Source organism: Malaya genurostris, chromosome 2 (genome assembly GCF_030247185.1).
Source record: "Malaya genurostris strain Urasoe2022 chromosome 2, Malgen_1.1, whole genome shotgun sequence".
In the NCBI taxonomy this organism is placed as follows: domain Eukaryota; kingdom Metazoa; phylum Arthropoda; class Insecta; order Diptera; family Culicidae; genus Malaya; species Malaya genurostris.
The window spans coordinates 55,704,767-55,732,133 of record NC_080571.1 but is presented as its reverse complement, the minus strand read 5'-3'; the positions used below and the strand labels follow the sequence as shown (position 1 = coordinate 55,732,133).

At 38.1% G+C, this 27,367-nt stretch overlaps 2 protein-coding genes across 3 annotated transcripts in view; one reads left to right on the top strand and one right to left on the bottom strand.

The window, feature by feature from the left end:
- The window catches only part of LOC131432448 (uncharacterized), a 215,411-nt gene extending 204,114 nt beyond the window's left edge, over window positions 1-11,297 (top strand). Inside the window, exons 2-3 of the mRNA XM_058598736.1 lie at window positions 1,063-3,951; window positions 10,095-11,297. Coding sequence (XP_058454719.1) covers window positions 1,063-3,888 — 2,826 coding nt within the window. The 3' untranslated portion in view covers window positions 3,889-3,951; window positions 10,095-11,297. The remainder of the gene's footprint in view (window positions 1-1,062; window positions 3,952-10,094) is intronic.
- LOC131432449 (actin-histidine N-methyltransferase) overlaps window positions 1-27,367 on the bottom strand; it is a 359,207-nt gene that overhangs the window by 329,980 nt on the left and 1,860 nt on the right. The gene's annotated exons all lie outside the window — the stretch shown is intronic.

Sequence of the window (27,367 nt, the reverse complement as noted above, 5' to 3'; positions counted from 1 at the left end):
ACTTAGATAATCAAAACATGGAAATATACAACTGTAATGAGTATTGGTACCGATAAATTTTTTTTCCATCAAGCGTAGCTTGAAGAATAATATTCCATTGCTTTCATTGACACATTTATTGCTATTGTTTTTTCCGAAATCGTTTAACAGTTTTCCTTCGTGTAACTTGTTTCCCGACCACCTTTCCAACTTTTTTAAACATTCATTAGCTTCCTTGTAACTTGACGTTTTTTGTGGTATGAAATAAAACAAAATCCTACAGTGGAATAACCGAGAATTTGGAAAACAAAAGTTTTGTTTTTTTATTTAATTATAATTGTTTAAAAATAATGTGGCTCGAAACACATACGCCCTTTCCAAAAAATGGCCTTGAGTGGAATAAATCTCTAGACCAGTGGAAAATACTTCAATTGCCATACCGAACGCACATGCATAGTGTACTGTAAATCGAAGGGAGCCATTTATGCGCGATTTGGCGTTGTATTGCCGCATACAATAAATTTTTGCTGAATGCTTTTTGAGACGCTTGTTAAACTAGATGTAAAGAAGCCTGCAAGGAATGAGAAAGTATTTTTTTATGTTGTGCAAACAAACAGGTTATTTTGAGGTAGGGTAAAAATAAAACGCAAATGTAATCCTGGTCATGTTGCAACAAGCGATGCATTTTGTTGAACATGTTGCTACACAATATAATGAAGTAATTAAAATCATAAGTCCCTTCACAGAGGAAAAACTTTATTAATATTGAAGGAGCAAGGGAATCACCCGATTTCACGTAACAACTGCGTGACAATTTTTTTTTGCTTTTCGTCTGGATGCACCATTCACAATTAGACTGAATTGACACGGGGTTCAGATCTCTCTCGTTTCGCTAAAAGACCTGTACAGATGCAGATTTTCTAAAGAGCAAAAAAAATCCATTGAAACGGAGTTCACATTTGTTAATACGCTAACGGTATGCGCACAATCAGAATGAGCATTCTGAATGGATGCAACCGGAAGCGAACGATTGTTTCTAGGTCACCTACTAATTGTGTGTGTGTCGTTTCTTTTCACTTACAGGCACTTCATCTAACAACTCTTGTACCACTTGGACGGCCTTTCGACGATGAAACTGTTTCGATGACACCGTCCGACGGTTTGGATGGTCGCAAACGCCGACGGCTGGGTAGGAAACGGAAGAGAAGACCCCTGCAGGATGACTATTGGCAGGGTACACCGCGGGATGAGGAACAGGAAGGAGGGTCGTTCTATCGTGGCGGTGAGCAGGAAGTGACATTCACACCACTCGAACGAAAGCGAACCCATTCCCGTTGGGAAGGGACCGGCGGTGGCACCGGTTTACGACCACGGCCGGACCGATGGACCAATCCATACAGTGATGCGGTAGATCCGCAATTTCCCGTAAGTAGCGGTCCACCGTCTCGTTTGAGACCGTACGAAACTTCCAACCCAGGAAGAGAGAATTTTCCTCCTATTGACGGCAATAGGCAAAGAAGACTCCCCCGACCGGAGGAACCGGTTACTACCACCTCCGGTTACAAAGCGTACCGAAAACCATACTCACAGGCGAAACGAAACGAGGAGGAGAACGGTGGATCGTCGGGTGAGGCCGGTAAAGGTGCAACAGCCGATCTAAAAACTCTACTCAAACAATCCGGTGGGGTCAGCCTCAGCGAGATTCTCCAGCAACGTAACATTTCTCTTCAGGACCTTATCAAAGGAAAACAGATGGCTTTGGCAGCACTGACACAGAGTCCACTGGATTCGCAAACCATGACCGAAACCGACAACGAAGTTACTTCCATCGTACCGACCCTGTCCAGTGTCCAGTTTCGTGTGCAAGATGACACAACGGCCAAACCGGACTACAATGACATCAAAACCATCAAAAGGATCCCGGTGTACTCACCTTCCGCTGCACCAATGATCGCAACAGAAAATCCAACAAGCACTTCTTCAACCACGACAACCTCTCAACCGGGACCTTCTGGCCAGGAGGAAACCAATTCGGTCGAAGACATCATCACACTGGACAACCTCGGAGGTCGTAACGATAACGTCGCTATATTTCCCACGGTCGAAGTCAAACAACTCGCTCTCAACCCGGTCTTACCGACGGTAAAGGAAGAACGGCTGCGACCCATCAAGGGAGTTGCCTCCCGCATACGGCCGGATCTGAGCAATTCGAACATCCGTACGGAAGAGATATTTGCCGCATCGAAGAAACGTTACGAAAACTCCAAATCATTTGCCACCGCTGAATCCTGGCATTCTTCGTCTACCATCGGTCCGGGTCCGGTAGTGGTGGGATCTACCGTACGCGAACGATGGACTCCATCGCCAGGTTTGTACGAAAAGCGGGAGCAGTTTTTGCAGAAACTGAACCAGAACAAAGTACGAAACCGTCCATCGTCGACCGTATCTACGGAAACCCACGGTGACGCACCGGAAGAACACGGTGGCCGTGTATCACCGGAAGCGGAATCATCCAATCAAACATCCACCGAACGCAGTCCGCTGATGCGCATTCCTTCGGCAAGAAATCGTCTGTCCATAAAACCAAAATCGCGAACTTCACCACCATCTCCTCCGCCCATTCCGGTACAAACGCAGTCCACCGAAAGCCACAGTCTCGCCGATGTAGAGTTCCACGAAGAAGCAGAAAACGTTACCAAACTGTTGGAAACCGAGGAACCAGAGTTGAACATAATCGAAAAGTTTACCTCGTTCGAGGAAACCAAGGCACACGGGGAACCTCCCGAACCGCCCGTGAGTTCGTCTGATACAACCACCAGCGAAGGTGAGCCTCTGAACGAAGATGATCTGATCGAGCGCATCAATCAAAACACTCAACGATCCTTCACCGACAGTATGGAGGACTACTTCCGCGATGTAACCGAAAGCAATCCGTCACTGTTCAACGATCTTGGACCGATCACGCTGTCCGACGACAAACGGGAAATTTTGGAATTGATGGAAGATCGCCGGATAGGGGCCCGGCTGGCCAAGGTTCTGTCCCAACGAAACATGACACTGGACGAACTGCTAGAGCACAGGAAGCGAGGTTCCAGTCAGCTGCACCTGTCGGAAATCATCAACAGTAAGGTGAAACCGATGGAAGAAAAAATGGACATCGTAACGGCATTCGAACACTTTCCGAGGTTCAACATCGGCAACCTGCGTAGTATTAGACCGGACGACATCAAGCAGGATTCGCAAGGTTTCAGCTATTTTACGTCGATCATCAACATCCGGCCGACGGATGAAATCTACAAAGAAGCTCGTTCCATGCAAGATCGGGACCACCATCGGGAGCATAAATTCCTCGATTGGAAGCTGCAGCATCCGCATTCGGTGAATCACAAAATGGATGGCGTTCATTTTTTAGGTAGTGGCGGATCGAAGGGTGGGCTGATCACCCCTTCGCGGATGTCCGCCGACGCCGAGTTCGACAGTGGCAATGATCAAAGCAGCGATCTGCTGGATCTCGAGCTGACCGGTCATGGTTTCAACCATCGGCACACGGTCACGATCGAGAGTGCCTCGATGCCGCTAGGCGTCCGATCGGCAATCGTGGCCAGTGCCTGTATCGTGGGAGTCTCGTTGGCCATCTTCGCCGTCATCTTTGTCGTTTGCCGGTGGCGACAGCGCCGAAGGAACAAACTGAACTACACCGAAAACTTCAACATGGCCAAGGGTCAGCTGCCGATGATGCACGGTGAAGGACGGAAGACACCCCTCAACGATCAGGTGGTGTACACGACGGGTCAACACCTACAGCAGATGCCCCTGCAGCGAAAGGACAGCAAGGTCAACACGATGGACCCGAACTCGCAGGAGGTGCACGACTATCTGTGGGATACGATGCGGAAGCCGTTCCAGTAGGTGGCGGCTGCTAAGGGAAGAACGATGTGTAGAACGCCATATGAGGAAGAGTTTGGAATTCAGGTTAGTAGGCACCGAATTATATTTATTGAACTATGTTTTCAAGGAAGGTTATAGATTCGCGACTTTTGAAATGTTGGAAGACAATTTTGTTCCAGGTATTTCCTATTTATTCAATTTATTCCAAATTGAACTTTTTATATGATGCTTTTATGAAAAACTTTAAGTACATAATGTCAGATTGACGTAGGACTGCTGTCGACAAGGAACAGAACACTTGAAAATGCACAATTATTTTCGTACATTGTTCTACTAATAAATAATCCATTTCAAGTAAAATCTCATAAGTTCTTGGTAAAATGCTTTGGATTTTAAAAAAAACCGAAGTTCAACACAGTTGATAATTATTTCCTCGAGCAAAATTTCAAACAAATCGGTTGCTTCTCATGCAAGGCGTACGGCGCACAAAGTAAATCAGCCACTTGCATGTGTGCTCTTCCCTACAACGCTGACGTTCCGCACCGAGTACAAATCCCGGCACCCATCATGAAGTTGAGCGTTGTATGTATTAGTGACGACTGTTATTCAGACTGAAATTCGATTTAATAAAATCAAAATAATAAATATGTGGAAAACGATTCTTAGCTTGTTTCGACGTGGAGACACTGAGAAGGAGCCAGAAGCTAAATGATTTAACCGTGATTGCGGATTATAGCACCCTCATTTATGGTCCTTGTAAATGTAGATTTGTATATTCTTTCCATTGTAGTCATAGCAAAAGCCGCAATAATCGGTGCACTTAACAAATCCAACGGTGCGAACGATAAACATAGTAGATCAAAAGATCAAAATAGTTAATTTTTTCCATGGCGCAGAAGGTTTCACTATTTCCGTCCGTCCTGCAGCAGAACTGCTCACAATGCGGATTAATTCAATACTGAAGCAATTTTCGTGAAGGGTTTGCTATTTACGGGATTTCGTTTGCGCATTTAGCGGTTAGAAAAATTGCAAAATAAGGAATTTCGAGGTTAATTACTTCATTTCGGATTAGTATTTTTCAGTCGAAAGAGATTACTTGGAATTCATTTCGGGTCCTTCGCTGCATTTTTCTCGAACGCAAAGTAGTTGAATGTTGGATTTGTTTGCGCTTGATTGATGCGAAGTTCGCATTGCGAACGGTGCACTAAATTATTAGTGTAGTGATGGATTTGCACAAAACAAATCATGTTACTTCTTACTTGCATACTTGCTATTCATTTCAATACTTACTTGCATACTACTGTGGGCAAAGAATAGTAAGAGTTTGTTCATAATTTCAAAATTCTTCGTTTATTTCTTCAAATCCATTTCTTCGTCCCCCTCAAAGTAATCCCTCCCGGCCCAAATGCACTTGTGCCAACGTTTTTCCAATCCTCGAAACAGTTGTTAAAGTTAATTTCCGGACTTTAACGGCCTTCAATGCGCGTAGTGATTCACGTTGGATATCTTCAATTCACTCGAAACAGGTTTTCCCTGTAGCGGTCGTTTGAGTTTGCTGAATAGCCAAAAGTCACACGGAGCTAAATCAGGCGAATACGGTGGTTGAGGAACGATTCGACGATTCTTACTTTTAATCGACGATTTTTACTTTTAATACTTCAGAAAGACAGACTAAAAACTAATGAATATTTCGACGTGACACTTGGCACAGATGTCACTGACACAGTAGTACATAATTCAATGGAAGAATATCTCTTATAGCTCTTTGGGAAAATTATGTGACCCTTGGAAGGGCCGATTAGTTGAATTTTCTCTGCTTTTTCAACGGTGCAAGCGATGAACAAAGCAGATTCTAATCGTCCGTTTTCTACGAACACAGTAGGCCAGTGAAGTGCTTGTAGTTCACTTTTCTCATCCGTCCGGCAGCAAAACTGCTCACAGTGCGGATTGATTCAATACCGAAGCAATTTTGTTAAGGGGCGGGTAGGGTCTAACACTTTTGAAAAATCATTTATTATTTTCTTTATATTTCCTTATAGTAAAACATTTCAAGAATTTTCTGTGAAATTTTCAAGCCTATTGGAACGAAACTCTGGAAGATATGGACCTTTATCTATGGCTATCTCATTCTACGAAGAAGCAAGAGCTCGGCGCACAGGCCCAAAATTTCTACTTCGATTGACTTCAAAACTTGAAATGTATCGTTATAATAAATTATAAAAGAAAAAATGTGATTTTTTGAAAATGTCAGAACCTATGGGCTTCCTGTAGTAATTAATTGTTTCCATTGACTTTATAGACAAAGAACTTTAAACGCGTTTTTCTTGAAATTTTGCACACACTTTCTGCATAAAAAAACCAGACCTCAACTGTTACTTTGGGGAGGTTTAACAGCTACAAAATGACGGATTTTTTCGGAAAAAATCGTAGTTTTCACTTTGAACAACCACCATAAATTTAAAAAAATAAAAAAAAACAAACAGAAACGTTGAGGTCTAGAAAAACTTCTACTCTAACTATGGTGCTTTGATTTGTTCACTTCTGATTAGGCTGCGCTGAGATACAGTGGGCACCGCAAATCATGATTTTTAAGATGCGTCCTCAAAAATACCTCTTCACCAACTTATTTCTGAATATTTTCCCAGGAAAAAATTACCAAATGTTGTTCGAATGATGCTTTTTATCATACAAAACATTTGATTTTTTTTTGTTTAACAATAATTCTGGAAAAAAAATCGCAAAAATGATGGTTTTTTCATCGTTTAGACCCGCTTTTGGTGGAACGCAACCCGTACACCCACAAACTACAATAAACCACTGAAGATCGGCGCTTTTGTGTCATTTTTGTATTGCACCAATTCGTAAAGTAGTCCCAATTTAAATAGCTATCCCTTGATATATGAGACAGCAGTACGAGTAATTTTGGCTAAGATGGATAAATCTAGAAAATTTATAAATCTAACGAAATTCATCGTTTATCGTCCCATGGAATAGGGCTCGAGTTTGTTCCTTTGCACAAATCGCTTGCCAAATAATAAACTCAATTTATTTTTGTCGTGAATACGACTTACTTTACTATGGGGCGCCTTTTCAAAATTTACCCTCTGAGAGAGTGATAAGTTTTTGATCGTGAATATCTTCTGTTATATCTGATGAATCAACAAAATTCTTGCTACATGCCATCGGAAATATGATCACAATTTTATGATAAAATTTTCAGTTGTGTGACATATTCTCGAATAGTTCGAAATTAAACTTTCTGAAATGTTTGGTATAAACGAGTATCAAAGAAGATAATTCATAAGGCGCGTTTGCCTTTCTCGTATTTTTAAAGTTCATAGCTCAGTGATCTGTGAAAGGATTTATATAATCTAACTACCGATAGAAGCGAAAATATTCAACTTAAACGTATATAGCAACAGCATTGAAGTATTTCAATAGTACACTATTGAAAAACCTGTCTCATTTGACCTATGTCAACACCAGCCAATCAGAACGTGTTCTGAGGAAGAGAACAAAATATCTGATGCTGTACAACAAATCGTTCGAGAAAAATGTTCCGAACAGTGCTTAATATCGTAGTGAGTTCCACAATTTGGTCCTTCTGAAAGGCAGGAATGAATCCCGTACAGCATCCTGATAGTTTCTTTCAATGAAATGCAAATCCGAAATGAAATAATCGACATTAAAGTTCTGTATGCGAGCCGTTAGGATCGCTCATTAGTGAAAAAGCTACAAACGAAATCACGTAAAAAGAAACCTCTTAACAAAAATTGGATCAGTTTGGATTCTATCGCCACTGCGAGCAGATGTATTGTGTGTCATTTGCAAAGCTAGTTTCGCTTCCGACAATAACGATTACGTCACAGTTGCCAGTTGTTTGCATTGGTGAAAAAGTAACGGTGGAGAGCATCACACAAAATCAGCCGTTCTAATGGCCCTAAAAGTTTTCTAAAGAACTATTAGGATTTCTTCTTCGCAAATCGAAGGTAAATATCCTCAGTTTAGTGCAAATCTAGAACTGTTTGATTAGATTTGTGCACTTTTCGCTGTGTGAAATTCACAGTAATCGAGATCAAGTGAAGCCTTCTTTGTTTTGCGAAAAATGTGAAAGGGGAGAATGCTTGCATAATTCATATAATTGATCAACTAATTGATACTCGGAAGTGTTAAGGGACATATCATTGTTTTCGTATTCACGACATCCAGTTTTGTCTCTGATATTACCCACCCGCCTTTTATTTTTACGTTTCGCATTCAGCTCATCATTGCATTAGCAGATTATGTTGATCCGCGACGTGGCATTAACAGCGAAACGTAAAAATAAAAATAAATAAATTTAGTCATCGGTACTTTTGCACAAACCGGTAACCGAGAGTTACCAAAACCCCTTAATGAATAAACTCAAGGTAAATCACGACATCGCCTTCGTTTGAAAAAAAAAAAAGACTGGGCGCAACGTTTTTATGTGGAACTTTTTTTTCTCATCTAAGTGATCTCTCCGTAGTTCAGTCATGTTTTTTGCTCCCTCAACCGATGGGGCGACAAATCTCAATTTTGCGTGGAAATCAATTTTTTCTACATATTTTCCTACGATAGTACTTTCTTAGGATGTTTCCGAAGTGTCGGCTTCATGATCGCCCAGGACTTCTCAATTGGCCGCAGTTCTGAAGTTGACCTCATTAGCCTTGTACCACTCCAAAAGATCTTTTGAGTAATGGCACAAGCCTAAATCCCGCCAGAAAAACGTAGGATTTATGTTTGAGCTCAAAAGTGGAAATAGACACTTTTGGAGGCATTTCCTTGATTGTACCGATTGTCACAAATAGAGTTCAACTGTATAAACCATGGTCGAAAATCGATCATTACTTCTTGTGCTCTGGACGAAACTAGACATCTTGATGAGGACCTTCCGCTTGGTATAATGCCTCAAACGCCTTTAGAATTTAGTTACAGATTCAAGGTTCAGAATTTAAAACTTAGATTCTTGAGCTGAATCCTAATTCTGGATTCTGGAACTGGTTTCTTGACCAGATTTCGGAACTGGATTAGTCGCATATTTTATGTTCGGGATTCGAATCCACAATTCTGATTTAGGAACTTGAGAGCTCATGAACAAAATTCAGGATATGAATTTTAGATCTGGATTCTGGAACTAAGTAAAAGATCTGAACTCCGAACCTGAATTTTAGAACTGACTTCTGAACCAGAATTTAATTCCTGAATTTAGTTTCAGAATTTAGTTCCTAAATTTAGTTCAAGAATTCATCTCCAGTATTCAAAACCTGCATACTGGAACTAAATTTGGAACAAGGATCCTTGAGCTAAAGTTTGGAACTGAATTTAGTTCCTTTTTTGAGGTTCGGAATTCAAGTTCAGAATTCAGTTCTAGAACTAAACTCGACACCTCGATTTTGAGAATGAGTTCAGTTCCACTATTCTAGAACTAAATTGTTGACCTGATTTATTGATATGAATTCCGAACTTGAATTTTGTAACTGAATTGAGAACTCTTCAGAAGTTTCGAATTCATTTTTTGAATCTAGTTCTATAATTCAGTCCTGGTCCAGAATTTTAGTTCTGATGTAGATGAATAAATGAAGACAAAAAAGACTCAGATTCCGCAAATCGATTTTGTTTCGAACCATTAAAATATTCCTAAAGGATTATGCGAGGTTTACCTCTACTGATTATCTAAATTTATAAAATAAACTATATAAAATTTATAAAATAAAATTAGATATTAGAACATGTTTGTCGTCATTAAGCCGTACTTTAGTATAGATGCACCCTTCCAATTCAACCAATACGAACGATTCTCCATATTCGAAAGTATGACAGAAGCATGCCAGTTTTATTCGCTTAAAAATATTTGATTTGGCAGGCCATATGTAGTGGTGGTCAAAAATTTAAAAGTTTCGTTTCGACGGGCACTATCGAAAGCGATGTGTACGAGAAAGGATGCGGTTACTACCATTTATCAGAAGCCACGACTTTTCAGCTCTGTTTTGGTTTTATTTAGCCTCTTGCCACTATGCAAAATCCGACTGACAAAAATAAAAAGTCATTCATCCAGTAGAAATTTTAGGAATTCCTTATGTTCTGAAGCTTCTGCTAGATCCCAAAGCCCCTACTGCTCAATCGATTTAAACAGCCCATAACCTTTCTTGAACAAAACTTTCTTCTGTCAGTATTCGATACACGCTAATTTCACTTTTATTTTGCAGCATCCGTGTCCTATGGACCATAAAACATCGCTCTAAGTTTTCCATAATCACGCATACGGACATACAACCCCCCCGAGATTCAAGTCGAAAGGAAAACTCCACACCTTAGCCGTCGCTCCAAAACGATCACCACCAACAGCAGCATCGCAGGCGCGCCCGCCGATTCAACTGTCCGTGTCCGTGCCAGTGTTATTATGAGTTTATTAATTGATAATAATTACTTTGTTATGAATATGCACCATGCACGTACTCGACCGTGATCGAAGCAAATCGGATGCAGCGTCTCGAAAAGATGCTGCATGCACACGCAAGGCGAAACAAATTTCCACCTCAATGCCGTGGTGGTGGACATGACAGCGAAGAAGAAAAAGAACAAAAAATACAAATGAAAAACAACACAAGACGAAGGTGAAGTACTGGTACATCTTTTCCAACAGTGCAGTTTAGTCCGGTGCGTATTTATTTCGAGCAACCGAACACGGATTTTAATGTTTCTGTAGGGGAGTAGAAAAAAAAACCTGCAGCAAAAGGGGAAAAATGCAATAACAAAAAAACAAAATACATACAAAACCGATTGTTAAGATACTAGCAGATTAAGTTTCAATTGTGCAATATACATGAACGGTAGAGAAAGATACGTAAAAAAACGATGAGGAAAAAGCTTTGCACATATAGCATGTCTGAACCAGAAAGCAGAACAAGCGATACATTTTTAAATTAGTACTAATGTTAATTTATAATTAGTATGTAACGCTAGTAGCCATTCATGTAAGCTTATTAGCAATACGATAGTATAGTTAAGGGATCAGGTGCAAACAATGCATAACTGAGAGATCGTTCTCATCGAGGAGGAACTGGTTGGAGTATGATCGGTAATTTCCAATCTACAGCTCACAACATTCGGATATGCAATGATAAAAAAAAACCTAAAACTCTTCTCGCTGACGAAAATCTATCGATAATTCAACTCATTATATCATATCACCGTTCACTCCTAGCTGCTTTTGACTTTATTTATTAGAATACCTTTTCCGTGAGGTTCAATTGTATTTAAATGCAGCTATAATGTAGCAAATATTCGACATAATGTACAGTAAGAAGGCGAATAAATTTGAAAGTCCTTTAAAAAAAATTTGTTTGTTATTAGATTTATTGCGGTTTGAAACCAAACATTTATCCCAATGTGGGATTGGTTCCTCACGTAAGTATCCAGGGTTTTCATTCAAATTGTAGTAAAACATTCCTAAAACACGTAGACTTACTGCACGGAGAACCCTTCGATCATAAAATTGCGATATCGCAGTTTTTGATTTTTGCGATAGTTGATTTAACTAATTTATTTTTGATTCAACCAATATGGTTTTTGATTTGCATATATTCAAGTAGTTGAAAAATATGTTGTTTTGAATGCTGTCAAATGCCGGAGACAGTTGAAAGCAAAACAATAATCGCAATGCAAAATCAACAATTTTTTTAGTTGAAATCTGTTCGTGTCGCTTCAAAATGACAATGAAAACAACATCGATGATTAAAGCGTTTGGTGAAATTGTGTCCATTCGATTTGAGAAAATTTATGATTCCATAACAAGTGTTTATCTAACAGCGGTGTTGTGATAAAGTTAACATTGTTTAAGATGAAAAAGATTTGGTGACAAATTAGAAAATGTTAATGAATGATCATCTCGTAATCTTTCAGGTATGCGCAAAAATTTTATGCTTCAAATTCGATCATTCCAGCTGTTTAATACCGATGATGATGTTCATGCATTAGCAATAAAACGCTTTTTGACATGAATTTAATTTATAAAAGTAACAGGAGCGAAGGGTTTCAAACACACAGAACGCCCTGCGATTGAATGGCGCGTTTGAATTGCCGTTGCAAAATTCCAATTCCCAGCGGTTGATGCACCCAGGCTCATATAAATTGACTAAAATTATCAGTGCACGGAACGACCGAAATCAGCATTTTCGCGAAAAATTTAGTTGATTTGCTGATTTTAGTTAGTTATTTTTTGAGACAACTAAAAAAATCTTACTTTTGCTAATTTAGATTTTTTATTCTCATTCCCTTAATAATAACAAAATATTTGTTGAAATGACTATTTTTTTTAGTTGAATTCACAAATTAAACGTGCTGTCATTTCTTAGCTAAGGCACATTTCATTTCCATTCAACTAATTTTTTAGTTGAATTAAAGAAATAAAATGTTGTTTTCAACCAATATGAATAGTTGAATTGGCTTCTGCAATCTGCAGCTATATGGCGCCCTGTCACCGAAACGGTAACACCGTAATGACTACTAGCCACTAGATGGCACATTACTGCCGAAAAAATTTCAGACGCGGTTGTCTTTTCTATATTGGGAGGTATAAATACGATGTTGTATTTAAGAAAAAGACATAAACGAAACATAAACATCTTTTTGAATTTTTTTTTCTTCTAAATCACTGTTTTCTTCATTCTCACTGAAAACTTTTAGCACTCGGAAAACAAAAACCGAATACAAGTAGTACACCGGACGGCGCAGCTCGGAAGGTTTGAAGATACAAAAAAACTTCATCACAATTAGAGTGAAACATTCGAAATTTACTTCACTGTTCCGCGTAAAAACATTATTACGCACAATCGCTTCAAGTGCGCACAAATTTTGAATAAATACGATTTCCACTAACAATTTACGACATTTTTACATATCGGTTTAGAAATTTAAATAAAGATATATCGAACACATGCGAAAAACATCAAAACAATTTTTCAGTCGGTGTTGAACAGTCGTTCGCACCGCACGCGTATAGCTCTTGGCTCCTGGAATTTTTTTCTGGCTACCTAGAGTTTCATTGATTCAAGGCTTCAGTCTTTTTCAAGGCTACCTGAATCACTAACTAAGTGACTAAGTGATACAAAGAGTGATATTAGAGTGACTAAGTGATACAAAGAGTGATATTAGAGTGACTAAGAAATTAATCAGCCTTTTTTAAGGCTAGCTAGGAGTCTAATCGAAGACTAATTTAGCCTAGTTAATTTAATTTAAAATTTCATTAATTTCAAAAATGCCTGCGTCCAACCGGAAAGGCAACAAGCCTAAGGCTAAAAATAATTCAATACGGAATAAATCACAACCCGTTATTCAACATTTTTCTAATAACATTCACGATCTTATAGAATCTGAATGTAAAAATAAAAGACAACGGACGGATTTCCCTTCCGTTGATCCTATGCCGTCTAACAATATTTACGAGATTCTTCCTGAATCCGATTGTAGCGACATAGAAGAAAATTCTTCAAAAATTCCCAAAATGGACGCTTGTCGTTCTGGGAAGAAACATCAATCTATGCCACCAGTGATGGTGATGATTTCCGACTTCAAAGCATTCCGTACTGAGCTTTCTACTTTTCTCCCGGAAGTAAAAGTCTCATTTCAAATCGGACGAAGAGGAGAATGTCGAGTCTTGGTGGATGGATAGGAAGATTACGAACGTCTTATTCGATATTTGTCAGAGAAACTTCATAAATTTTATTCATATGATATAAAATCAGACAGACCCTTCAAGGCTGTCTTGAAAGGATTATCAAATGATCAAAGTATTGATGAAATTAAAAATGAACTAAAAGAATTGCTTGGTTTTGCCCCTTCCCAAGTAATACTTATGAAAAAAAGAGCGAATGGTACTTCTAAACCACGATCTGGAATTTCCCATGAACTTTACCTAATACACTTCAATCGAAGTGATGTAAACAATTTGAAAACTTTAGAAAAAGTACGTTTCATTTCCCACATTAAAATTCATTGGGAACATTATAAACGGCATAATCGTATTGCAAACTTAACGCAATGTCGTCGTTGCCAAGGCTTCGGTCATGGAACCAAAAATTGTCATATGGATATACGGTGTTTGAATTGTGGTAAATCGCATTCGAAAGACGATTGTCCAATGAATGAAACCACTGATAAATTTTCATGTTCAAATTGCAATGGAAATCATAAATCCAATTATTTGAAATGTCCTGTCAGGGAAAAAATTTTAAACGCTCGTTCGCTTCGACAACAAGTCAAATCAACGACCTTAAATTTACAGAACATACCTGAAAATCAAAAAACCGTCACAAATGCCACGCCTAATTCTTCTAAGGCACTGATTTCTTCGAAACAAAAAACAGGTACGCCTGCCAATTCGTCTTCTAACGAAAACAATTTATTGACAGGTAGATCGACCTCGTCATCATCTTCTTCTAATGTCAGTTATGCTGGTATATTAGGTAGAAATCTAACACCTATTTCTTCTAATGTAAATAATCAAAACACAGGACCGCCTTGCAGTTCTTCTTCTAACGAAAACAATTTATTAATAGGTAGACCGGCCAAATCATCTTCTTCTAATGGCAGTCTACCTACAAATATTCCTTCAATGCCATTCGCTTCTTTAAATGAAGTCGATTTAGGCGATATAACTGAAAATAAAATGATCTACCTACAAGATCAACTTTTTCAAATGATCATCCAAATGAATTCGACTTCATCACTTTTTGAAGCATTTCAAATCGGATGGAAATTTGCAAATAATATTATAATGAATTTAAAATTTAACAGTGATGTTAAATAATTATTTGAATACTTTAAATTGGAATGCTCGATCTTTGAAATCGAGTGAAGATGAATTTTATAATTTTCTCAAAGTTCACAAAATTCATATTGCCATTGTGACAGAAACTTTTCTTAAACCAAATGTAAAATTGAAAAGTAATCAACATTATGTAGTTCATCGATTTGACAGGTTTACTGGAATGGGTGGTGGAGTTGCCATTTTTGTCCAACGGCAAATTAAACATCGAATTTTACCTTCTCTCAATACTAAAGTTATTGAAAGCTTGGGAATCGAAGTTGAAACCATTCATGGAATTTATTTCATCGCTGGAGCATATTTGCCATTTCAATGCACCGGCGAACAATTAAATTTCTTTAAAGGCGATTTGCAAAAACTTACAAGATATCGATCGAAATTTTTCGTAATAGGGGACTTAAATGCTAAGCATGTCCAGTGGAATTGTAGGCAAAATAACAGTAATGGTAAAATACTTCATAATCAACTCTCAGCTGGTTACTTCACAGTTCTTCATCCCAGTAATCCTACTTGTTTCTCTTCCGTGAAAAACCCGTCTACAATTGATCTGGTTCTAACAGATCAAAGTCACATTTGTAGTGAACCGATTACTCATGCTGACTTTGACTCAGATCATCTTCCAGTAACATTCAGACTTTCCAACGAAGCTATAATTAATCCAATTAGTTCTATTTTCAACTATCATAGAGCTAATTGGTTGGATTACAGATCTCACATTGAAAATCATGTGGATCATGAAACTATTTTAGAAAATTCTGCGGACATCGACACAGCAATTGACAATTTGAATCATTATATTATCGAAGCTAGAAATCTTTCAGTTCCCAAAGCTCAAACTAAATTAAATTCTCCTATCATCGATGACAATCTTCAACTGCTCATTCGGTTGAAGAATGTTCGTCGACGACAATATCAACGTTCTCGTGATCCTGCTATGAAAAACATAGTTAAGGATTTACAAAAAGAAATTAAACATAGATTTACTCTTTTGCGAAATGAAAATTTCGCTAAAGAAGTTGAACAAATTAAACCATATTCTAAACCTTTCTGGAAACTTTCTAAGGTTCTTAAGAAACCTCAGAAACCAATTCCTGCTCTCAAGGAAGGAAATCAAATACTTCTTACAAATGGTGAAAAAGCTCAAAAACTTGCTCAGCAGTTCGAGAGTGTTCACAATTTTAATTTAAACGTTGTGAGTCCTATTGAAAATGAAGTCTCACTGAAATATGATCATATTTCAACCCAAGTGTTATCACACGATGACATTATTGAGACGAATTTTGATGAAATTAAATCAATTATTAGGAAACTCAAAAACATGAAGGCTCCTGATAATGATGGAATTTTTAATATTCTTATTAAAAATCTTCCCGATGTTGCCTTGAGACTCCTGGTTAAAATTTTCAACAAGTGTTTTTCATTAGCTTACTTCCCAAAAAGATGGAAAAACGCTAAAGTAATTCCTATCCTAAAACCTGATAAAAACCCAGCAGAAACATCAAGTTATCGCCCAATTAGCTTACTTTCTTCTATCAGTAAACTTTTTGAAAAAATTATCTTGTTGAGAATGATGACTCATATAAATGAGAATTCAATTTTTTTACCAGAGCAGTTTGGATTTCGTTATGAACATTCAACTACTCATCAACTTGTCAGAGTAACGAACATGATAAAATCAAATAAATCTTCTGGGTTATCCACTGGAGTTGCTCTTCTAGACATAGAAAAAGCATTCGACAGTGTTTGGCACAAAGGTTTAATAGCAAAAATGTCTGATTTCCAGTTTCCTATTTATTTGATCAAAATGATTCAAAATTATTTAACTGATCGTACTCTTCAGGTTAGCTATCAGAATTGTAAATCTGAATTGCTACCCGTACGAGCCGGTGTTCCGCAGGGTTCGAGCGTAGCTCCAATCTTGTATAATATTTTCACTTCTGATCTTCCAAATCTACCCGTTGGTTGTCAGAAATCGAGCCGGTGTTCCGCAGGGTTCGAGCGTAGCTCCAATCTTGTATAATATTTTCACTTCTGATCTTCCAAATCTACCCGTTGGTTGTCAGAAATCGCTATTCTGTGACGACACAAGTCTGTTAGCCACAGGTAGAAATCTAAGAGTGATCTGCAGTCGCCTACAAAGAAGTTTAAATATTTTCAGTGATTATCTGTCAAAATGGAAAATTAAACCAAATGCAGCAAAAACGCAATTAATTATCTTTCCTCATAAGCCAAGAGCTTCTTTTCTTAAACCAAACAATAATCACATTCTAAAATTGAATGGCTTAGAATTGACATGGTCTGATCAAGCTAAATACTTAGGTTTAACGTATGACAAAAAACTCACTTTCAAGGATCACATTGAAGGAATCCAGGCAAAGTGTAATAAATATATTAAATGTTTATATCCTCTTATAAACAGAAATTCTAAGCTCTGTCTAAAAAACAAATTGTTTATTTATAAACAAATTTTCAGACCAGCCATGCTTTATGCGGTACCAATTTGATCAAGCTGTTGTTCCACCAGGAAGAAAACGCTTCAAAGGATTCAGAATAAAATTCTGAAAATGATTCTGAAGCGTCCTCCCTGGTTTAGTACAAATGAGTTACACAGACTCACAAATATAGAACCATTAGATGTAATGTCACATAATATTATAAGCAAATTCCGACAAAAATCGATGCAATCTTCAATTGAATCGATTCGCTCTCTGTATTAGTTAGTAAGTTAGTATATAAGTTCCTTTTCCCCATTACACAATACAAGTAGGTTTAGAATTTTCCCTACACAAAAATCTCAGAATTGCGGAAGCAAATGATGTCTTCATGGTAATAATCAAATCATATATATAACAGGGCTGAAAAGTCACCACTTGTGGCTGAACACCCAATTTAAATCTTAATAATTTAATTTTAACTCATATTCCAATAAATAGTTATTTAAAAAAAAATCAAAACAATTTTCAAGCAGTTTCAATAAGACTCTCCTTTTTAGCTTTTTAATGGATTGTTTTGCTTTGACACTTCTCATGAGTTTTTGGCTAATAAACTTGTTAATAATACCCATTTCAGTATTGTTTTCTTTGTGTTGTCCTTCAGTAATGGTGGTGATAGATAAATAGAAACAAATTTTCTGATTTCAATAACAAAATTAGTTGTCAATGAGAATTTCGTGTTGGATTGAAATATTGCTGGTTTGTGTCCAGGATATTCGCCAACTAAACACATTCTCTAAAAATAAGAGTTTTTTCAGCAAAGTAAACTCGCAATTTTAACTAATTTTATAGTTATTTTGGAAATTTTGTTGTTAAAATCAACTAATTCAAAAACAGTAATACGAATTAGGCGCAGAGCTAATTCCGGTCGTTCCGTGTGCATAACTTTAGTTCAACCGTTTGAAGGCATCATCTTTCAATACTTATTTTAGGTAAATTTAATAATTTCGCTAATTTACTCGCCCCTCCGGGCACTTTTGCTGATTAAAAACGTTTTTCTACATCAATCATTTCCGATCGAATCAGAAGTATTTTTTTAGAATTTAGATCTTTACTGATCTCGACTTGACATGATCATGATCACACAAAAATCAGAATCACTTAGAGATCAGATCAGTTCTGATTTCGTAATGATAATGTGTTCCTTGGTTAAGATCACTTGAAATCAGCAGTGATCGGTGGTTTTTTCAGCCCTAATAATATTACATGTCAATATAAATTACTGTTTATATTTCAACAACGATATTTATTTCATGAATCTCGACACACCGAACTTATTTCAAATAGATCATGACGTGTATCAGTAAGTATATTTTGATTATTTTCGCAAATTAATAACATTGTTCGAGTTGATTCAACTATTTGCAATGTCTAAAACAAATAAAACCGATTTATTTTTCAACTAACAGAGTTTTGTTTCAATAACAACACCAGTTATTTCAACTAAAATATTTATTGAAATTGGAAGGTATGTGTCCTCACTAATTGACAGCATTTTTTTTTTCAAACATTTAAATTAGTTGTTTCAACCATCGTTTCTGCTAATCGAAAAACAAAAATGACAGTTTAGTTAAAACAACAATCGATTAGTTGTACCAAATTTTAACCAATCAAATTTAGAAAATCAACTAATATTCTGGTTGAAATGGGATCGCGGGTGGTTCCGTGGCAGTGCTGATTCCTAATTCGTTAACCATTTTGCTCTTTCACCAGGGTGGCAAGTGAATTGCCGATTTCAATTTCCCGGTTTTCCCGATTTTCCCGGTCACTTGCCACCATGTTTCACGTCATTCATCGTAAAAATGGTGTAATGCTATAAGCAATTTTCTTATTCAGATTGAAGTATCAACGATAAACTCAAGAGTGGTCGGTGATTTTGTATGTACCAGCGAAATACGACCCCTCGATGAATCCGGTTCACTGTCAAAAGTCAAAGCATTGAACTATAGCTATTCATTCGACCTGTATGTTACTAAGCAATGCTTAGGGCATGTTCAGGAGTGTTTCAGTTCTAGATGCATAATTTATGTCAGTTTTGAAATTTAAATCTAGAATTTATAACAAAACTAGCGGAACCCTGCACACTTTGTAGCGCAATAATGTTAGATTGAATGTAAATATATCAAATCTACTGCCAATGAATTTTAATGGTTATTGAAAAAAGACAGTGATTCTCAACCTTTTTATATCGCGAACCATAGGTTGGGAATAGTTGCTCTGTGATAAACAACATTTTTAGTTGTTTGAACAACATCTCCATCTTCGGTAAATATAAACTCCGTTTGAATTTAAATGACGTATCAGTGGGTATCATTGGAATAAATTGTTCCTTGAATAATATTTGCTATTAACTTTTAAACATAGAAGCGTACAGTTTAATAACGCTGGTTGGTTTACACGCGTTAAATACGACAACGGTTGAACTACACGTAGAGACCTGTTGGCAGCAGCCGTTAAAACGTATAGTCGTGCTGCATAAGAGAGCCCTAGTGCTGGGCCAAGCTGGTGAAGGAAACAACAAAGGGCGTTTCCCAAACTCTACCCAGGCCGCAATATACAGCCACAAGTGCTGAGCAGGAGAGTGCAAAGGCACATCGAAGAGGAAGAGTGCAAAGGCACATAGAAGCAGGAGAGTGCAAAGGCACACCGGTGCGAAGGCACTTCGGTGCAGAAGCATATCGGTGCGGAGCACTAGGAAGAAGGAGACAAGACAACTCGGTCTTTCCACTGCCATACAACACGCAGGTATACACCGGTGACCTGCGCTGGTTACAGCTGGCGAAGACGAAAGCAAATCGGAATTCGAGTGGTGCTGGATGTCAGGTAGCAGTAGCATCACATCATATTCTATCGCTACAGTGAGCTTCAGCATTGTATCAACGTCCAGATACATCCAACAAGAACATCTAGAGCAACGAGGATCTACACGGCAGTGCAACGGAGATAGACAACAATTTCAAGGTAGAAGTTTTTTCTTTTCCTTTTGATTGAGTGCTGTGTAGTGTTGGTTTCAAATTTTATTTTAAAGTTTAGTTAAAAATTTTAATGTAATGGATGAATCCATGGACGTAAATCCTAGCATGAATCCGATACCCCCACGAACGAAAAAATATCAGGAGAGCTCTTCTGGGCCTTGGATAGTCTTTTTTAGACGTATATCAAAGCCATTAAACATTTTTCAAATTAATAAAGGTTTGACATCACGATACTCTTCAATCAAAGAGATCATAAAAGTAAATAACGATAAAATTCGTGTTGTGGTAAATAATTTGAAACACGCGAATGATATTGTCTCTTCGGAACATTTCAATAAAGAGTATAAAGTTTACATACCCTCCAAAGATGTCGAAATTGACGGTGTTGTTACCGAAGCGAGTCTTTCGGTAGATGATTTACTCAAGCATGGTGTTGGTCGTTTCAAGAACTCTATGCTTGAGGGTGTGAAAATACTGGAGTGCAAACAACTGTACTCAGTAGTTCATGAAGAGGAAAAAAAAGTTTATCGCCCATCAGACTCGTTTCGAGTGACATTTGCCGGGTCTGCGTTGCCGTCCCATGTCTATGTCGATAAAATTCGCCTCCCTGTTCGGCTTTTTGTTCCAAATGTAATGAATTGTACGAACTGCAAAAAATTCGGACACACAGCTACTTACTGTAGCAATAAACCAAAATGTATTAAGTGTGAAGGACCTCATAAAGATAATGATTGCAACAAGGAAATTGAAAAATGTATTTATTGTGGGAATAGTCCTCATGATGATATTTCAGTATGCACTGCATTTAAAGTGCACAAAGACAAAATTAAGCTTTCTTTAAAAGCACGGTCTAAGCGCACATATGCAGAAATGCTTAAAACGGTCATTGATGTCCCCCCTTTGGAAACCGAAAACGGGTTTTCAAATCTAGAGGAACCAGAGGACTCTGACTCTGACGAAAATAGTGAAGGTAATTCGTTTATCACTACCCAAGGGTCAGTTAAGAGAAAGAAGTCTTCCTCCAAATTACCAAAAAAGACACCTAAAATTTCATCTTCAAAAAAAGATCCCCGTGTTAAACAAAAAAAGTCAAAACCAAAGACTGTGCCTCCTGGTTTGTCAAATTCACAAACCAATCCAGGATCTAGCACAGAAAAAGGTAATAATCCAGTGGGCTCCATTTCACAGCCACCAACAGGATTACTGAAGTTTTCGGAAATTGTTGAATGGATTTTCTCAGCATTCAATATATCTGAACCCTTAAAGACCCTCATAATGGCATTCCTTCCAATAGCTAGAAACTTTTTGAAGCAGTTATCAGCTCAATGGCCAATTGTCTCAGGTTTTGTATCTTTTGATGGATAATTTATCACCCGTCGCAAATGATACAATCACTGTCCTGCAGTGGAATTGTCGAAGCATCATGCCAAAACTTGATTCATTTAAAATATTATTGCATAGTCAAAAATGTGATGTATTTGCTTTATGCGAAACATGGCTTACTTCAAACATAGCTTTAAATTTTAATGATTTTAACATTATACGTCTCGATAGAGACTCTCCGTATGGTGGAGTGCTTTTGGGAATTAAGAAATGCTATTCCTTTTATAGATTAAACATCCCTTCAACTTCTAGTATAGAAGTTGTTGCTTGCCAAATAAACATTAAAGGCAAAGATATTTGCATAGCTTCGGTTTATATTCCTCCAAAAGCACAAGTTGGACAGCAACAGCTTAATGAAATGGTTGAAGCCCTTCCTGCACCACGATTGATTCTGGGGGATTTAAATTCGCACGGTATTATGTGGGGTTCCGTTTACAATGATAGCAGATCATCTTTAATACAAAACATTTGTGACAATTTTAGCACGACGGTATTAAATATGGGTAGCATGACACGGATCCCAAGACCTCCGGCACGCCCAAGTGCATTAGATCTATCTCTTTGCTCAACATCAATTCGACTAGATTGCACCTGGAAAATACTGCCTGATTTACACGGTAGCGATCATTTACCAATCATCATCTCAATTAGCAGTAGCAATTGCATTGCTACTTCCGCTAGTATTCCATATGATTTGACAAAAAATATCGACTGGATTAAATACCAAAGTAGTATCTCTAGTATTTTGAATTCAATGGAAGAGCTCCCTCCACTTGAAGAATATGACTTCCTCATTTGTTCGATTCTGGAGGCAGCAGAACAATCCCAAACTAAACGCTTTCCTGGGCCAACGACTAACAGAAGGCCTCCCAACCCCTGGTGGGACAAAGAGTGCTCAGAGGCTAAACTCGCAAAACAAAATGCTTGCAAGACGTTTCTAAAACGGGGAGGAGGAACTCCTCAGAATTTTGAAAAACTTATGGTTTTAGAAACCAAGTACAAGAGCATACTTCGAGCCAAAAAATGTAGCTATTGGAGACATTTTGTCGAAGGTTTGTCAAGAGATACCTCAATGAGCACTCTTTGGAACACGGCCAGACGAATGAGGAATCGTAACGTGGGCAATGAGAGTGATGAATACTCGAACCGATGGATATTTGACTTTGCTAGGAAAGTTTGCCCAGATTCTGTTCCTACGCAGAGCATTATACGGGAATCTCCTCCAAATAATGGTTTTATTAATAACCCATTTTCAATGATGGAATTTTCTATAGCACTCTTGTCTTGTAACAATAACGCTCCAGGGTTGGACAGAATTAAATTCAACTTGGTGAAGAATCTGCCCAACCTCGCAAAAAGACGTTTGTTGGAATTGTTCAACAAGTTTCTTGAGCAAAATATTGTTCCACCTGACTGGAGACAAGTGAAAGTTATCGCCATTCAAAAACCGGGGAAACCAGCTTCCAATCACAACTCATATAGACCCATTGCGATGTTGTCCTGCATCAGAAAATTGTTCGAAAAAATTATTCTACGACGTCTCGACACTTGGGTCGAGACGAACGGTTTGTTGTCAGATACTCAGTTTGGCTTCCGTAGAAATAAAGGGACGAATGATTGCCTTGCATTACTTTCGTCTGACATCCAAATTGCCTTCGCTCAAAAGCAACAAATGGCATCTGTATTTTTAGACATTAAAGGAGCATTTGATTCAGTTTCCATTGATGTTCTTTCAGACAAGCTTCACCAAAATGGACTCCCAGCGGTTATAAATAATTATTTGCACAACCTTTTGTCAGAGAAACACATGCATTTTTCACATGGCGATTTGGCAACACTCAGAAATAGTTACATGGGTCTCCCGCAAGGCTCATGCCTCAGTCCGCTCCTCTATAATTTTTACGTAAATGACATTGACAGCTGTCTAGTAACCCCATGTACACTAAGACAATTGGCAGATGATGGCGTGGTTTCAGTTACTGGACCCAAAGCTATTGATCTGCATAAACCATTGCAAGATACCTTAGATAACTTGTCCGATTGGGCTGTTCATCTTGGTATCGAATTCTCTGCGGAAAAAACAGAGTTAGTCGTCTTTTCAAGAAAGCATGATCCCGCGCAGCTTCAGCTCCATATGATGGGAAGAATGATCCAACAGGTTTTAACTTTTAAATACCTCGGGGTGTGGTTCGATTCCAAATGCACGTGGGGAGGACACATTAGGTTTCTGATAACAAAATGCCAACAAAGAGTAAATTTTCTTCGAACAATAACAGGATCTTGGTGGGGTGCTCATCCGGAAGATCTAATAAAATTGTATCAGACAACGATACTTTCAGTGATGGAATATGGATGCGTTTGCTTTCGTTCCGCTGCAAACTCTCATTTTATCAAACTGGAGCGAATTCAGTATCGTTGTTTGCGAATTGCTTTAGGGTGCATGCATTCGACACATACAATGAGTCTTGAAGTTCTGGCGGGAGTTCTTCCATTAAAAGATCGATTTTGGGAGCTTTCATCACGCCTGCTAATAAGATGTGAGGTGCTGAATCCCATGGTAATTAATAATTTCGAACGACTAGTCGAGCTTCGATCTCAAACAAAATTCATGACAGTATATTTTAACCATATGTCACAGGAAATCAACCCTTCAAGATATATTCCTATCCGTGTCAGCCTCCTAAATGTCCCTGACTCAACTTTATTTTTCGATACATCCATGCAGCGCGAAGTGCGTGGAATCCCGGATCATCTACGTTCGACGGAAATCCCAAAAATATTTTCAAGTAAGTTCAGGCATATTGACTCTGAGAAAATGTTTTACACGGACGGATCGCGAATTGAAGAAGCGACAGGGTTTGGTATGTTCAACAATAATGTTTCGGCCTCATTTAGGCTTCAAGAACCTGCATCTGTTTATATAGCAGAGCTAGCAGCAGTTCATTATAGTTTGAGTGTAATCGTCACATTAATTCCAAACCATTATTTCCTCTTCACAGATAGTCTGAGTGCAATTGAAGCCATTCGCTCAAACATGACTGGCAAGACTGAACCGTTTTTCCTGGGCAAAATAAAACAGTGCCTGAACGACATATTGAACAATAATTATCTAATCACTATAGTCTGGGTCCCGGCTCATTGCTCCATTCCTGGCAATGAAAGAGCCGATATTTTAGCCAAACGTGGTGCTATTGAGGGTGAAATTTATGAGAGACCAATTGCTTTCAACGAATTCTATAGCTCGTCTCGCCAAAGAACACTTGCCAGCTGGCAAGCTTCTTGGGATAAAGATGATCTGGGTCGGTGGATGCACTCAATTATTCCGAAAATATCGACAAAGGCATGGTTCAGGGGACTGGATGTGAGTAGAGATTTCATTCGTGTGATGTCCAGACTCATGTCCAATCACTACACGTTAGATGCACATCTCCTTCGAATTGGGCTCTCCGAGACTAATCATTGTGCTTGTGGCGAAGGTTATCGAGATATTGATCATGTCGTTTGGACATGCGTGGAGTATCGTGATGTCAGATCTCAACTAATAAATTCTTTGCGTACCCAAGGTAGACTATCCAATATCCCAGTTCGAGACATTCTTGCTTGTCGTGACCTTTCATACATGAAACTTATTTATCATTTCATAAAGAAAACTGGAGTTTCAATTTAATAAAGGCCCCTTTCAAGACTTAGTTCTGATCCCAGCTGCGTCCATGAGTTCAACCAATAGCTAAATTAGAATAAAAATTATGTAATGATACAAACAAACTCGAAACAGTTTATGAAATTATCAACAAAATGTCTGAAAATAACAGCTTATTTTATAATTTATAGAAGTTAATCGTTTGGTTCAAATAATATTTCCGAGTAGATTTCATAATTAATGACGAGTTACCTAAGATGATATTTAAGTAATAAGAGAATATGTTTTAATAAATGCAAAACGTTGTGACTATGTTAGAATTAAATTAGGATATGAATATTATGTAAAAGTGATGCTACGGCGAAGAAAAACTTATGTAAACTGCCTTAAGAAATAAACGTAATTATGAAAAAAAAAATTAACTTTTAAACCTATATTTTTTTCTGCATTTGTTCCTGTACTTTCTGCTTTTGTTCCCCTTTTTTCTGTCCCTGCAGCTGTCCCAAGTAGCTTCGCACCACTCAGAAATTATCTCTAAGATCTGGAGATTATTTCGAACACTCACAAATACAGGATAAACAAACGACCTGTGTAGGAGTAGGTTTCAGAAGAGCGTGATCATGATTACTCACGATCAGTGAAGCAAAATGCTAAAAGTTGTTTCATCGTGCACAGTTTTTATGTTCTGTCAAAATGAATCAACAATTGTGTTTAATTCGATCTCAGCAATTTTTCAAAATGGGTACCATGTACACTTTACACTTTGAAGCAGCGTTGAGAGAAAAATATGCCCAAAAACATTTCGAATGGGTTGATATAATTTGGGTCGTGTCTATGGGAATTAAATACGTTTGGGTTCAAATGAATCGTACTTGAATTTTCAAACATTTCACAAAATTTAGAGGTCATTTCGAGAAAAATACGCACAAAAACTTTAAAAAAGCACAAAGATCCTTCAAGGTTTCAAGCCATCATTCATGCATAAGATGAATGGATTTGCTATTAATGTATTTGCCTGAAAGTAGCAATATTTAAAATAAATTTCGCTTACTCCTAACCAGCGATTATGATCTTACTTACCTTACCTAACAGCTGAAGGCCTGGGGTGTCCTTTGCTGTATCAAGCATACGTCTCCACAAAACTCGGTCCATGGCTGCTCGTCGCCAGCCACTCAAGGCACGGACGCTTCCGAGATCACCCTTCACTTGATATGACATGCCCATCCCATCGTAGACGTCCGATTTTAGCTGTCCGTACGATGGGTGGTTCTCCTAGCAGCTGTTGCAATTCGTGATTCATACGCCGTCTACACGTTCCGTCTTCCATCTGCACTCCGCCATAGATGGTCCTCAGTACCTTTCTTTCAAAAACACTGAGGGCGCGTTGGTCCTCTGCCAACATAGTCCAGGTCTCGTGGCCATAGAGTACAACCGGTCTAATGAGCGTTTTGTAGATGGTCAATTTCGTGCGGTGGCGTACTTTTCTCGATCGGAGAATTACGTGTCACAATATCAATATCGTCAGCGATATCCAATATCCAATCACGATATTAAACCTATTAAAGGATTCGGCGAGATGACATTCGGCCAAATGATCTTTTTGGCGAAATGGCTTTTGGGTGAAAGGGCGTTCGGCGAAATGGCTTTCGACGAAACGGCTTTCGGCGTAATGATCCTGATCCATTCGAAAGTGTGATGGAAAAAATGATTTCAATGTTTGAAATTAAAAATATTACTGAAAGAAAGTGCAAAAAATATGTCGCAAACTTATAATAAATGAATATTTTTCATTTTTTAAAAAAAAATCGAAAACCCTGAAATAATTTTGTGAGTTTTGTCAACGACGGATGGTAAAGAAGTAGTCTGAAGTTTTCTGCGTTTATCTATTAACCATACAAAAGTTGCGTAGTACTCGAAAAATATACTCTAAGAATCCTCTAGAATTAAATATACAAAAAAAAGTTACGAATACTCCGCAATACTGAAAGCGCACTCTTTCTGAATTCTCGTTTTTTTGTAGAAAGTGATAAAAACATGTACCCATATAATTATCCGGAATAAAAACTTGTCCCCGAGTTCGTGTACAAAGTTTTAGAAGAGTCTAGAACTATCGCGAGCACAGCGTTCGAACTTAATTTGAAACGTTTGAAACGTCTCTGGGTTC